This window comes from Aquarana catesbeiana, linkage group LG04 (assembly GCF_042186555.1).
Source record: "Aquarana catesbeiana isolate 2022-GZ linkage group LG04, ASM4218655v1, whole genome shotgun sequence".
Taxonomy (NCBI): domain Eukaryota; kingdom Metazoa; phylum Chordata; class Amphibia; order Anura; family Ranidae; genus Aquarana; species Aquarana catesbeiana.
In genome coordinates this window covers 365941983-365956013 of record NC_133327.1, presented here as the reverse complement: position 1 = coordinate 365956013, position 14031 = coordinate 365941983, and the positions used below count along the sequence as shown (strand labels likewise).

The window sequence follows — 14031 nt, the reverse complement described above, 5'->3', positions numbered from 1 at the left end:
ATTTTTTTAATGCTATAAATAACATTTGTTTGTTGTTTAATACAAAAGAACTTAAAGTAGAACTAAAGGCAACATTTTTTTAGATTTTGGATAGAGTAAGAGAGGGATATATATTATTTTATATATATTTTTTAATGCTATAAATAACATTTGTTTGTTGTTTAATACAAAACAACTTAAAGTAGAACTAAAGGCACATTTTTTTTTAGATGTTGGATAGAGTAAGGGGGGATATCAAGAGATAAGGGATATAAAGAGAGATTTGTCCCTGTCAGATTTGTTTTTGCCATCTTTGTGTCCCATTGCAGAGATTTCCCTTTACTTCCTGTCCCATAGCCAAACAGGAAGTGAGAGGAAATCCCTGCAAATTAAGGGAATCCCTTGGGGACCCCCAGGTCAATAAAACTAGTGTCCTCATTGGAAGATTACCCCTCTATTACTTCTCTGGGGACAAACCAAAACATGGTATTTTTTTTAAAGGCACGTCTGGTTAGGGGGGAGCGCGTGGCTGTGCTGTGATTTGACACAGCACAAGTCAATTAGCGGGTGCCAGCCAATAGATGTCCGCTGGCACCCTCTGATCGTCAGGCAGAGACACAGAATGAAGCTCTGCCTATGTAGACAAGGCAGAGTTCCATTTTGACAGGGGAAAGTGATAGGTTTTGTGTTCCTGCAGGGAATAAAATCCATCCCTTAGTAAAGCAGCACACATAGTAAACACAAACACTGGTTAGGCACACTGTTAACCTTTTGATCACCCTAGATGTTTAATCCCTTCCCAGCCAGTGTCATTAGTATAGTGACAGTGTATATTTTAGCACTGATCACTGTATTAGTATCACTGGTTTGCACAAAGTGTCAGAATGTCTGCCACAATATCACAGTCCTGCTATAAGTCGCTAATCGCTGCCATTACTAGTATATAAAAAAAAATCCAGTATATATACCATAGTTTGTAGACGCTATAACTTTTAACTTTTAGACGCAAACCAATTAATATACGCTTATTGGGATTTTTTTAACCAAAAATATGCAGGAGAATACATATTGGCCTAAATTTATAAAGAAATTAGATTTTTTTCAAATTTTTTATAGGACATGTTTTATAGCAGAAAGTAAAAAAAATTGTTTTTTATTTTCAAAATTGTCGGGCTTTTTTTTGTTTATAGAAAAAAAAACTGTGGTGATCAAATACTACCAAAAGAAAGCTCTATTTGTGGGGGAAAATTCTATAAATTTGATTTGGCACAGCATTGTATGACCGTGCAATTGTTAGTTAAAATAACGCAGTGCCGTATCGCAAAAAATGTCCTGGTCATGAATGGTGTAAATCTTCCAGAGGTCAGTGGTTAAAAAAGAATCTAGCAAAAATGTGCTTGCTAGTTGTGCATGTCTGTATGCCAATATATTTATTGGCCTTTGGTTCATTTTTTTGTATTTGTTTGATTAGTTTGCAAGTTTATAAACTGATGGTCTAATATTAGCTTTTTTTTAATTATTAGGTTTACATATTCTTTTAAAATGTTTGCAAAGCCAACTTTTCTTGGTTAAAGTAGGGAAGGGTTAAAACCCTTGTTGGGTAATTGTTTGCTGTCTGTATACTGTTGAGGAGAGTTATCTTCATATCCTGTCCCAGAAACGCAACAGGAAAAATACAGAAAAACTCCCAAAGTGAGAAAAAATTTCCTTCTAGACAACTGTCACTGGAAAACCGCTGTCCCTATTTCCCCTTACCTTTTGTTCTGTTGGCAACATTTTGGATTCCCCCCTCACTTTCTGTTTCAAGGGCAATGGTGACCAGGCCCGATAGAGAGGTGAATTTCCCTAAATGGGACACAGACAGCAATAAAAACTTGACAAAGGGTCTGAACATAATAAATTTATAAAAATTAACTCTACACAGTGCCGTATTTAACTCTGTGGAGGCCCCTAGGCCAGGGATAGGCAACCTGGGGCCCTCCAGCTGTTGTGGAACTACATTTCTCATGAGGCATTGCAAGGCTGGCAGTTACAATTACTTCCAGAGGCATGATGGAACTTATAGTTCTGCAACAGCTGGAGGGCCCCAGGTTGCCTACCCCTGCTCTAAGCAGTCAAAACTCTGGGCCCCTTGACAGGTTTCCGGAGGTTTCTCGTGCATGTGCTCTATTTGGATAACATTGAACTAAGTAGTGTGCACGCCTACTAGATGGCGAAGACTATCACTTAATACATTACACATATGTAGGTTGTACCAAAATTGTTTACAAACTGACAGCTAAAAGAAGATGAGCTTGTAAGAAACAAACTGTAATGTGAACCTGATGTCTATAGTTTATGTACTTTAAAGCAGAGTACCACCCAAAAATGGAGCTTCCGTTTTAAGAGAAGGTGACCCCCTGACATGCCACATTTGGCATGTCATTTTTTTTGGGGGGGGGGGGGGGGGGAGCAGATACCCTCTTTTCAGAGGGTTCCAGCTCCCACTTCCTTCTGGCGCACCCTCAGCGCCGGAAAGAAGAGCACCTCTCCCCCCTCCCTCTAGGCAATCATCTGGGACACGTCGCAGGTCCCAGATGATTGTGCGGCCAGTCACAGTGTGGCGCGGCTCGCGCATGCGCAGTGGGTGCCCGGCTGTGAGGCCACAGCCGGGCGCCCACATTTACAATGCCGGCAACGCCGAGCGGAGGGGGAGACAAGCGGGGTTTCGATCCCCCGCATCGCTGGACCCTGGAACAGGTAAGTATCTGATTATTAAAAGTCAGCAGCTGCAGTATTTGTAGCTGCTGACTTTTACATTTTTTTTTTTTTTTTAGCGGAACTCCGCTTTAACTACTTCAGCTCCGGAGGGTTTACTCCCCTTCATGACCAGGCCATTTTTTGTGATACAGCACTGCGTTATTTTAACTGACAGTTGCGCAGTCGTGCAACACTGTACCCAAATAAAATTTGTGTCCTCTTTTTCCCCACAAATAGAGCTTTCTTTTTGTGATATTTAATCACCTCTGTGGTTTTTATTATTCCCATAGAAACAAAAAAAAACTATAAAACATATCCAATAAAAAAAATGTAAAAAAACAAATTTCTTCATCAATTTAGGCGAATATGTATTCTGCTACATATTTTTGGTAAAAAAAAAAATCCCAATAAGCGTATTGATTGGTTTGCGGAAATGTTACAGCATGTACAAACTGTGGGATATTTTTCTTTATTTTTCCTTTCTTTCTTTTTTTTTTACTAGTAATGGCAGCAATCAGAGACTTTTAGCGGGACTGCGATATTGTGGCAGACAAATCGGACACCTACTGACACTTTTGACACTTTCTGGGGACCAGTGACACTAATACAGTGATCAGTGCTAAAAATATGCACTTCCACTGTACTAATGACACTGGCAGGGAAGGGGTTAACAACAGGGACGATCAAAGGGTTAAATGTGCCCCTAGAGGGTGCTTCCTAACTGTGTGCGGGGTTCTTTAACTGTGGGGAGACAGAGATCTGTGTTCCTGCTTAACAGAAACACAGGATCTCTGTCTTCCCTACTAGCAGAACAGCGATCTGCCTTGTTTACATAGGCAGATCGCTGTTCTGCTTGTCTCACTAACGTTTGGCAGGTCCTGGCGGACATCGCGTAGGACAATCACAGCGGCAGTGGGTCGCCGGCGGCGCGCATGGCCCAGATTTGGAAGGGTCAGTTCACGTACTAGGTACATGATCTGGCACAGAGCGAGGCCCCCTGCCGCAGTATATGTGTGTGGGGCGGTCGCTAAGCGGTTAAGTTGTTAATCGGTACATTACATTACAGTTCAGTTTTACTGCTACAGCGTGGCACATGTGCTCCAAATCACACATATATATATATATATATATATATATATATATATATATATATATATATATATATGTTCCCACTGTGATTATACACAGTAGGAGCTGATCTGCGGGTACCGCAGGCTCGATATCCACTGGCACCCGCCGATCATGAGTAAAAGCACAGAACAGCGGTCTGCCTAAGTAAACAAGGCAGATTGCCAATCTGACAGAAGGGAAGGGATGGAATTTGTGTCCCTGCAAAGCAGGGAACAAATTCCATCACTCCCACTAGTAAAAGCACTTCCCACAGTACACTAAAACACTGGCTAGGAACACAGTTAATTCTTTGATCACCCCTGATGTTTAACCCCCGTGCCAGTGCATATTTTTAGCACTGATCACTGTATTAGTGACACGGTCCCCAAAAAGTGTCAGAAGTGTCAGTGTCGGAATGTCCACCGCAATACCGCAGTCCAGCTATAAGTCGCTGATCGCTGCCATTACTAGTAAAAATAAATAAATATATCCCATAGCTTGTAGACGCTATAACTTTTGTGCAAACCAATCAATATACGGTTATTAGGATTTTTTTTACCAAATATATGTAGCAGAATACATATTGGCCTAAATTGATGAAGAAATTTGATTTCTTTCAATTTTTTTATTGGATATGTTTTATAGCAGAAAGTAAAAAATATTTTTCTGGTGCCTCCCCATGGCAGCATACCTGTGATAGAGCTCCACCTTGACTCCTCCCTCAGGACCAGTGAATAGCATAAATTAAAGGCATAGTCCATCCCCCAACATTCTCCTTTTTTTCCTCATACCTCTTGAGCTGGTGAAGAGTAGCAGTATGTCCATACCTCTGCCTTTGGCAGCGTCCGCTGGGTTCAGCCTCTCCCGTGCACAGTCCCTGCTCTTGGGCCGCCATTAGCGCTAATAAGACTGGGAACCCCTTCTGTGGATCTTTTGGGGTCTTGCAGAGTTTCCTCACAGGAACACAGTCTGCTGGTGATTTATGAACAACGAATGCTGGTGGATTTAGCAGGAGGATCAGCTTCCTTTCTTCCCTGAACAGGTTAGACTTTCTTCATTATTTATCAGATTTTTAAAAATTTAAAAAAAAAAACTTTTTTCTCCGGACCACGCATGCGTGGCTCGGGTGCTGCGATCTCAGTCTTTCTTTTAAAGCTGGAATCTCAGGGGATAGTGAACTCCGGTCCTGGTATTGGGTTTGGGATGCCCGGGAGCCTGGCCGTGGCTAGTGGGCTTCCGGTTCTCGCTAACCGCTCGCTACGTGGGTGGTGGGGAGAGAGAGGGAGAGACAGAGAGGGGCGGTGACGACCTCCCTGACACGGCAGGGCATGTTCCGGGGACAGTGCGCATGTGTGGCCCCGGAATACGGAGCTGATGTCTGTCGCAGTCAGAGGCCTCTGCTGCCGTTAGTGCGCATGCGCGGACACACACTGCGGCGAGTCCTCAGCTGCCATATTTGTTTAGGGAAACATACTGGAGGTCAGCCAATGGTGCCAGAAGGGGGATGGGCTTGCTAATTAGTCCCCCGACCCTCTGCTTCTTTAAAAATTTGGCTCCATTTGGGCTCAGGGCTGCTTTGGATAGCCATTGGTACCCTGCAGTTAAAAGCGGAACAGGTATGTGTTCCTCTTTCACAGTTGAGACTGTGGTTCCGTTGGTTTCTCTCTAAAGGGTTCTATCCTTTCTTCTTACCTCATCTGCTTGCAGCTGATCCTCCTGCCCATTTCACATGAGTCATTCATATTCATCACAAAGTCAAGATCCTCCTGTGTTCAATAGGTATGGGACCATCTGTACATGAGTATATCAAAAAAAAAAAAAAAAAAGGGTGCGCCACTGACGAACAAACTTAGTTTGTTTCATCCCTGTTCCTTCAAACCGCTCCAGAAAATCTTCACCATGCAATGACAATAATGATAGTCCAGAGAAGGGACCACGCTCTTCACACCATAGGTCTTCTAGGAGATCAGGATTTCGGAGACATTGTTGCTCTCCTTCACTCCCACCTAGGGCATCAAGGAAATGAGGCATGTGGCGCTGTACCACTCCCTAATAAATTGGTCTGTAGGAACTGTCTCAGGGATTACGCAGCCAACCCGGGAACTGGAAAGCCAGCAAGTGGTCGATCTACTTAAGCAGACCATGAAAGAATCCTTCTCAGAACTGGCAGGCATAATCCCTGCCCATCCAATTCCACAAGCTGTTGTAATGCAAGACCTAGACCCCAGCACTCCGAGGCCCTCAGCTGTTAGCACTCCACTGTCTGCATCAGGAAGGACAGCTAGGCATTCTTCTCCTGACGACCCTTCTGGGGAGTCTTCAGAGGACTCTGAACCATCTTGTTTCAGATTTTCCCTGGTCCAGCCGTTTGTCGAGGCGTTGAAGAATGCTATTGCTTGGGAGGATCCGGAAGAGCCTCCTCAGAAATCGAAAGCTTATTTTCCTTTTCTTGAAAGAAAGCAAATTTTCTTCCTATTAATGGGGGAAATCAGACAAATTATAGAGGATGAATGGAGCAAAACAGACAAGAAGTTTTCGATCTCCCGAGTAACAAGACGCAAATCTGGTTTACTTCCCCAGGACTTAAAGGTCTGGAGAAAAAGAGCCTATTTGTCTCGATTTGGACAAACAAACTCCAGAGACTTCAGGCAGTCTCGCCCCTTTAAAGATAATAAAAGGTCACTGAGAGGAACTCAGATGTCTTTATTGGGAGCCAGAAGAAACAAGGCCCTCACCGCCCCCCCCCCAGGAGGGGACAAAATCCTTTTGATGCCAGAGGGGCAGAGACACCCCCAGTAGGTGCCCGGCTAAAGTGTTTTTTCCCAGTCTGGGCTGCCAGATGCCAGGACCCATGGGTCATATCAACGGTTCGGTATTGTCACTTCTGGACCTTTTCTCATCAGCCACCTCACACATCCTTCAAGGAAACACAGACACCGGCCTCCCCACAGAAAGTACTGGCCTTAAACCAGTTTATAAGGTCACTACAGCATCAAGGGGCAGCAGTACCTGTCCCCCCATCGGAACTATTTGCAGGATTTTATTCCACCCTTTTTCTGGTACAGAAGAAAACAGGCGACTGTAGACCGGTAATAGACTTGAAAAGGCTCAACACATACATCCATCTCGAGAGTTTCAAGATGGGATCGCTACAAACAATCATCCAAGCAATACAACCAGGAGATTGGTTAATATCAATAGATCTGCAGGATGCTTACCTCCACATCCCTATTTTACCGTCTTTCCAGAAGTACCTAAGATTTGCAGTGGGTCATGTCCACCTGCAATTCCAGGCTCTGCCCTTTGGCCTAGGCACCTCCCCTCGGGTATTCACAAAGGTGTTGATATCTGTCCTGGCCCCTCTGAGAGAGAGGGGATTAAGCATTTACCACTATCTGGACAATATCCTCTTACGATCAGACAACCCGTATCAGCTTATAGTCGACAGAAAAATACTTCTGCAGTCACTTTCGGATCTAGGGTGGTTGGTAAATCACGGGAGCTAGTACCAACACAATCAAAGATTTACTTAGGGGCAATGTTCAATACAGGCCAGGGCACAGTATATTTACCTCAGCCGAAGATGAGGGCATCATTCAAAGAATGTCCAAGGCCATACGGAGGTCCCATTTATCAGCCTCACAGTGTCTGAGCCTTATAGGCACGATGTTCTCGTGTATACCTCTAGTCCCGTGGTTTCACTGGCACCTGAGACATTTTCAGACAGGATTCCTAACACAATGGAAGAGGCAACATCTATCTCAGAAAATTCTGCTGACGACACTAATGAGCAGGAGCTTGCACTGGTGGACGAATCCAGAGAATCTCTCCCGGTCCCATGATTTGGGTTACCACTCCTGGACCATAATTACATCCGATGCAAGCGGACAGGGGTGGGGTGCCCATTGCAGAGAGTTCAGGATTCAGGGAAGATGGTCATTTCCCACCAGAGGGATAGTATCCATCATCTTAGAAATGAGAGCAGCATTTCTAGCCTTAAACTCAGCATCCCAGATCAAAGGACGGAGTGTGCTTCTGCGTCTGGACAACAGAGCATTGGCCTCATATCTACAGAGACAAGGAGGCACCCACAGCAAAGCACTTCTAAGAGAAGTGGAACCTATAATGATCTGGGCCGAAAGGAACCTGGTAGATCTCAGAGCGATATATCTCCCAGGCAAGATGAACACAGAAGCAGACATCTTATTGAGGAAATTTGGGAACAACGAGTGGACACTTCACCCCCATGTGTTCAACCAAATTTCCAAACTATGGCAAACCCTGCAGGTGGACCTCTTTGCTACCCAGGAGAATACCAAACTCAGGAGATTCTTCTCTCGCCTTCCACATCCACAGGCGGAGGTAGTGGACGTGTTGTCATGCCCTTCATGACAGCATAGGCCTTTCCTCCCCGCCCACTCATCTCAAAATTTCTCCTCAGGCTGCTAAGGGAACCAGTTCAAATACTGGCAGTGTTGCCCTATTGGCCGAAAAGACCATAGTTCCTGCTAGCCATGCACCTCAGTGTGAGTCCCCCTATCAGAATTCCGCCCTTCCTGCAGCTATTGACCCAAGGCAAGCTGGTTCATCCAGACCCACAAAAACTGGATCTTTGAATATGGAAGTTGAACGGAGGAGGTTTGAGTCATTAGGCTGCTCCCAGGAGGTCAAATCCAACCTGCTTAAGGCCAGGAAACCAACAAGAAACACAATATATGCAAGGATTTGGGACAAGTCTTATGCCACAGGAAAAGGGTTTGACCCAGTCTCTCCTTCTACGGCCAATGTCTTAGGCTTCCTTCAGACTGATCTCGGATTGGGGCTCAGCCAGAGCTCCCTTAAGGTGCAAGTGTCAGCAATTTCTGCGGCAACTAACACAAAATGGGCAGACGATCCCCTAGTGGTCATGTTCCTCAGAGGGGTACTGAAGATACAGGCGTTCCTTTCCGAAATTGGACCTTCCTTTAATACTAGAAGTCTTATCCATTCATGCATTTGCACCTGTAAAAGAAACTTCAATCTGGGATCTAACCCTAAAAACAACTTTTCTTCTGGCTATCACATCCGGCAGAAGAATCTCAGAACTCCACTCCCTGGGCATGGGGGAGGAGCATATCTCCTTTTTCCCAGACAGGGTAGAGGTTCGCCCTCTCCGAGGGTTCACACCTAAAGTTACCACAACGGCACATCTATTGGAGCCATGGGCGTTACCATTTTTTTCTGACTCAGAATCAAACTCCTGTCATGAGTTAGATATATCCAGAGTCCTCAGGGCCTACTTGGAAGCTACAGCAAGATTTAGGGACTCTGAAAGTCTATTCATCGTCCCATGGGGCAGAAATAGAGGGAAGGAAGCTTCCGCCAGAACCTTTTCATGCTGGGTTGTCAAGTTGTTACAAAAAGCTTTCAGGGTTAAGAACTTGGAACCTCCATCTCAAGTGAATGCTCATTCAAAGAGAGCGGTATCAGCATCTTGGGCAGCGAGGGCGAACATTTCTTTAGAAACAGTATGCAGGGCCTCCACTTGGTCTTCGCGGCACACATTTCTTAAACACTACCGTATTGACCCAGGGGCTCTTACAACGGTAGAGTTCGGAAGAAGAGCCGTTCACGCTGCTATGTCGGTGTCTAATTACATTTTTTTTCGTTAAAGCATTAAACCCACCTGTGTGAGCTTATTTATCACAAGTATGCTGCCATGGAGGCACCAGGAAAACTGAAAATTGTATCATACTTACCGCAATTTTCCTTTCCTGATGCCTATCCATGGCAGCATACACTCCCACCCTCAGTATTCTATATTACGGAGAATTTTGGGGGAGGGACTATGCCTTTTATTTATGCTATTCACTGGTCCTGAGGGAGGGGTCAAGGCGGAGCTCTATCACAGGTATGCTGCCATGGATAGGCACCAGGAAAGGAAAATTGCGGTTAAGTATGATACAATTTTCCGTTTTTTTTTTTCTCAAAATTGTCGGTCTTTTTTTGTTTATAGAGCAAAAAATAAAAATGCAGAGGTGATCAAATACCACCAAAAGAAAGCTCTATTTGTGGGAAAAAAATACATAAATTTTGTTTGGGTACAGTGTTGCATGACCGCACAATTGTCAGTTAAAGTAACAGTGCCTGGCCCTGAATGGGGGGGAAATCTTCGGAGGTCAAGTGGTTAATACAGTATATTCTCTAGAGAGTCTTTAATGTAAAATTTGAATTTGTTTGAGTTGATTCATTTTTGCTATCTTTTGTAAACAAATTAGGAAAGCTTCATTGTAATTTATTTTCAAGATCAAATCAATATAATTTTGATCCATTGCCTCAGGGCCCTTAAAATGCGTGGGGCCCATAGGCCAGTGCCTGTTCTGCCTATTTTGTAATCCGGCACTGTCTATACACTCCCTTTAACTTTGCTTACTCTTTTAATATTTCACTGTATATACAGTATCTCACAAAAGTGAGTACATCCCTCACATTTTTGTAAATATTTTATTATATCTTTTCATGTGACAACACTGAAGAAATTACACTTTACTACAATGTAAAGTAGTGAGCGTACTGCTTGCATAACAGTGTAAATTTTCTGTCCCCTCAAAATAACACAACACACGGCCATTAACCCTTTCGCTGCCAGGCCCTGTGCTCCATTTGGTACACTCAGGTGGCCAGACCATTTTTGAAATTTTTCTTTTGTTTTTTATTTTTCCCTTATAGCTTTCAGAATTTGTGAAAGACCCCCAAACCATATATTTTCTGAAAGCATATGATAAGTAGAATAAAAAGAAGGTGCTACTGATTTTTTAAACTTTGTGGTATTTGCGCAAATGTTTATCAAACCAATAGATTTGCAAAAAATACACTAAAACCATTATTAGCAGATAAAAACACAGCTAATTTTACAAAATTCCTACTAAATATACAAGCTTAACCTGTATTGAGTGAGTAAATAACAAATATTTGTAACTTTTAAATTGTGCCTTTTTGCAAAATTGTGGAAATCGAACAGATGCAAAAGTGTAAATATCGAAATTTCTCTAAAAATCTGAAGGTTTTAATTTTTCCCTTACAGCTTTCAGAATTTGTGAAAGACCCCCAAAACTATATATTTTCTGAAAGCATATAACCTCTAGAATAAAAAGAAGGTGCTACTGATTTTTTAGACCCTGCGCTATTTGCAAAAATGTTTATCGAAGCAATATATTTGGAAAAATACACTAAAACCATTATTAGCAGATAAAAATACAGCTAATTTTACAAAATTCCTGCTAAATCCTTACTAAATATAAAAGCTTAACCTGTATGGAGTTAATAAATAACAAATATTTGTAAATTTTAAATTGCGCCTTTTTGAAAAATGGTGAAAATCGAACGTATCCAAAAAATTTCTCAAAAATTCTGGAGGTTTTCAATTTTCATTTACAGCTTTCAGAATTCAAACTGGACGTTTTCTAAAAGCATATGGCCAGTAGAATAAAAAAAAGTGCTACTGATTTTTTGGGCCCTGCAATAATTGAGCAAATGTTCATCATATCGCTATTTTCACTAAAAATACACTAAAATCATTAATACAGCACATAAACAACGTAACTTACAAAATTCCTGCTAAATTAGTTCTAAAGCCTCGTTCACATGTGGCATACTAAAGTGTATGCCTATGGAGGGCCATTTTTACCCGCACAGGGATCCACAGGTATTCCGTGCATCCCCGTACAGACAGTCCCATTTATGTCAATTGGGATGCAACAGCTGCACAGGCATAGCTACTGTTCCCAATCTGACATCCGTGTGGGTGTGGGTACATGACCCCAAATGCAGACAGTGTGAGCTCAGGGACATGCATGCGGACCTACATGGATGTAAAACTGGGAGCAACGGCTCTGTTCGTGCAGGTGCTACATCCCAAATAACATCAATGGGACTGCCTGCACAGAGGTGCATGGAACACCTGTGCATCCCTGTAAAGGTACACTGTGTATGCTCTGTGTGAACAAGGCCTTAGGCCCCTTTCACACAAGCAGACCGATAGGGTCTGTCTGTCCATTTTTCAGGCGGGCCCAATCAGACCACCCATTCTTCAATATGGAGAGAATGATGTAAATGGACATGTGTCCGTTTACACCCGCCTGCATCTGATCCAGTCCGCTAAAAACAGACGGATGAGAATTTCATTCCCCATCCTCTAGCAGATCGGATCGGATGGCATCCGATGGAAATGGACATGCGGTCCGTTTCCATTCGACCGTCCCATAGAGAACAGTGGGCTGTGTCCATGTCCGTTGTGCATCAGCGGAGTGGACACGGACCCCTGCTCAGTGGGGATCAGCAGACAGATCCCCCGTGGGGCAGGCAGATCTGCTTGACAGAGTCTGCTCCATGTGAAAGGGGTCCTACCAGAAGCAACCGGTCCATTAGGGGCGCTAGGGCACCGCTCCCCTGCAGGGTTTTTTTTTTCAAGCCACATGATTAGCGCCTGAGGCGCATAGCATTGCACCCTGAACCCACCCACTTGTGAGTTGTGACAATAGCAAATTAATATTTGCTATCGTCTTCCAGCTTCTCCTCCTGGCCAATCAGGATGGATCAGGTTGGCCAGGAGGAGAAGTTGAGGTATCCGTGGAGGGGTAAGTGCGGAAGGGGGGGGACTATCACCGTGGAGGGGTGAGTGCGGGCGGACCTGGGGGGTCTTACTATGATTGTGTTTTTATTTTTATTTACTTTTTACATTTTTTTTACAGTCATTTAATTTTTTGGGGGAGTGGGGGACCGTTACCGTGGAGGGGTGAGTGCGGGTGGACCTGGGGGGGTCTTACTATGTTTGCGTTTTCTTTTTTATTATATTACTTTTTACATTTTTTTTTTGTACAGTCATTTATTTTAATTTTTTTTTTTTTTTGGGGCGGGGGGTCATTGGGGAGATATCAGAGGTCTAAACAGACCCCCATATCTCTTTTTTTGAGACAGAGAAAAGGAACGCAAGATAGTCCCTTTTCTCTGCAGCACTTTACTTGAATGAATGAGAATCTGTATAGAGATTCCATTCATTCAGAAAATGACAGTCTAATGCATTGTAACACTCGCAGTTACAATATATCAGCTGTCAGTGGGCACATAGCAGCAATCAGTAGTGATCGTTGCATGTGCCCTCACTTCTACAGGAGGGGGCTTAGTAAACACATGTTTACTAAAGCCCCCCAAGCCCCAACTTCACCCCCACCCACACCGCTCCCCCCCCCTCCCCCGCCGCGATCCCCAGCCTGACAGAGATCTGTGCAGGGAGAAGCTGCAGGCAGAGGGAAGGGAAGGAGAGATGCCGCTCGGAGCGGGGTGTGGAGGCAGTTGGGGGGCGATCTAACTGGCGGGGGGACACATCTGAACCCCCCCCAGCCCCATGCAGCACTTGAAGCCGGCGGGAGTGGAAGAGGAGAGATGCAGGCTAATAATGGTGGCTGCGGGGAGCAGGTTTGCAGGGGGGGGTTGAATCGGGTGGACGGGGGTAATCAATGCTGTGGGTGAAGAAGGGGGGTAAAGGGGATAGAGGAGGAGCGTGGGGGGCAGTTTTAGATGGAAGGGTGCCGTTGGGGTGGAGAGGCAAGGGACAGGGAGGTGGCGGCGTGGGTTGCGGGGGGCGGTCACATTAAGAGTTAATAACTCTGATCAGCGGGTTGTAATCCAGAGTCTGCTGAACAATTCTGATATAAGCTTATGGTCATTGAAGTGACCATAAGCTTACAGGAGAGGGAGAAATTAGGTCCGTACGCTGTACTGACCTGGCCACCTGCAGGCACTTCTGTATGTCCATACGGTGTACGGACCTGGCAGTGAAAGGGTTAATGTCTAAACCGCTGGCAACAAAAGTGAGTACACCCCTAACTGAAAATGTCCAAATTGAGCCCAAAGTGTTAATATTTTGTGTGGCCACCATTATTTTCCAGCACTGCCTCAACCCTCTTGGGCATGGAGTTCACCAGAGCTTCACAGGTTGCCACTGGAGTCCTCTTCCACCTTACATTTGAGGATGCCCCACAGATGCTCAATAGGGTTTAGGTCTGGAGACATGCTTGGCCAGTCCATCACCTTTACCCTCAGCTTCCTTAGAAAAGCAGTGGTAGTCTTGGAAGTGTGTTTGGGGTCGTTATGTTGGAATACTGCCCTGCGGCCCAGTCTCTGAAATCACAGTACATGTTGGCATTCATGGTTCCCTCAATGAAC

The 14031-nt window shown here is 44.4% G+C and overlaps 1 protein-coding gene across 3 annotated transcripts in view; it reads right to left on the bottom strand.

The window, feature by feature from the left end:
* Positions 1-14031, bottom strand: part of SOBP (sine oculis binding protein homolog) — a 300195-nt gene that overhangs the window by 241987 nt on the left and 44177 nt on the right. For 2 of the 3 annotated variants that reach the window (XM_073627027.1, XM_073627029.1), the window contains exon 2: positions 1735-1824. The exons of the other annotated variant lie outside the window; for it this stretch is intronic. In XM_073627027.1, the coding sequence (XP_073483128.1) occupies positions 1735-1824 (90 nt within the window). The remainder of the gene's footprint in view (positions 1-1734; positions 1825-14031) is intronic. 3 annotated transcript variants of the gene reach the window in all.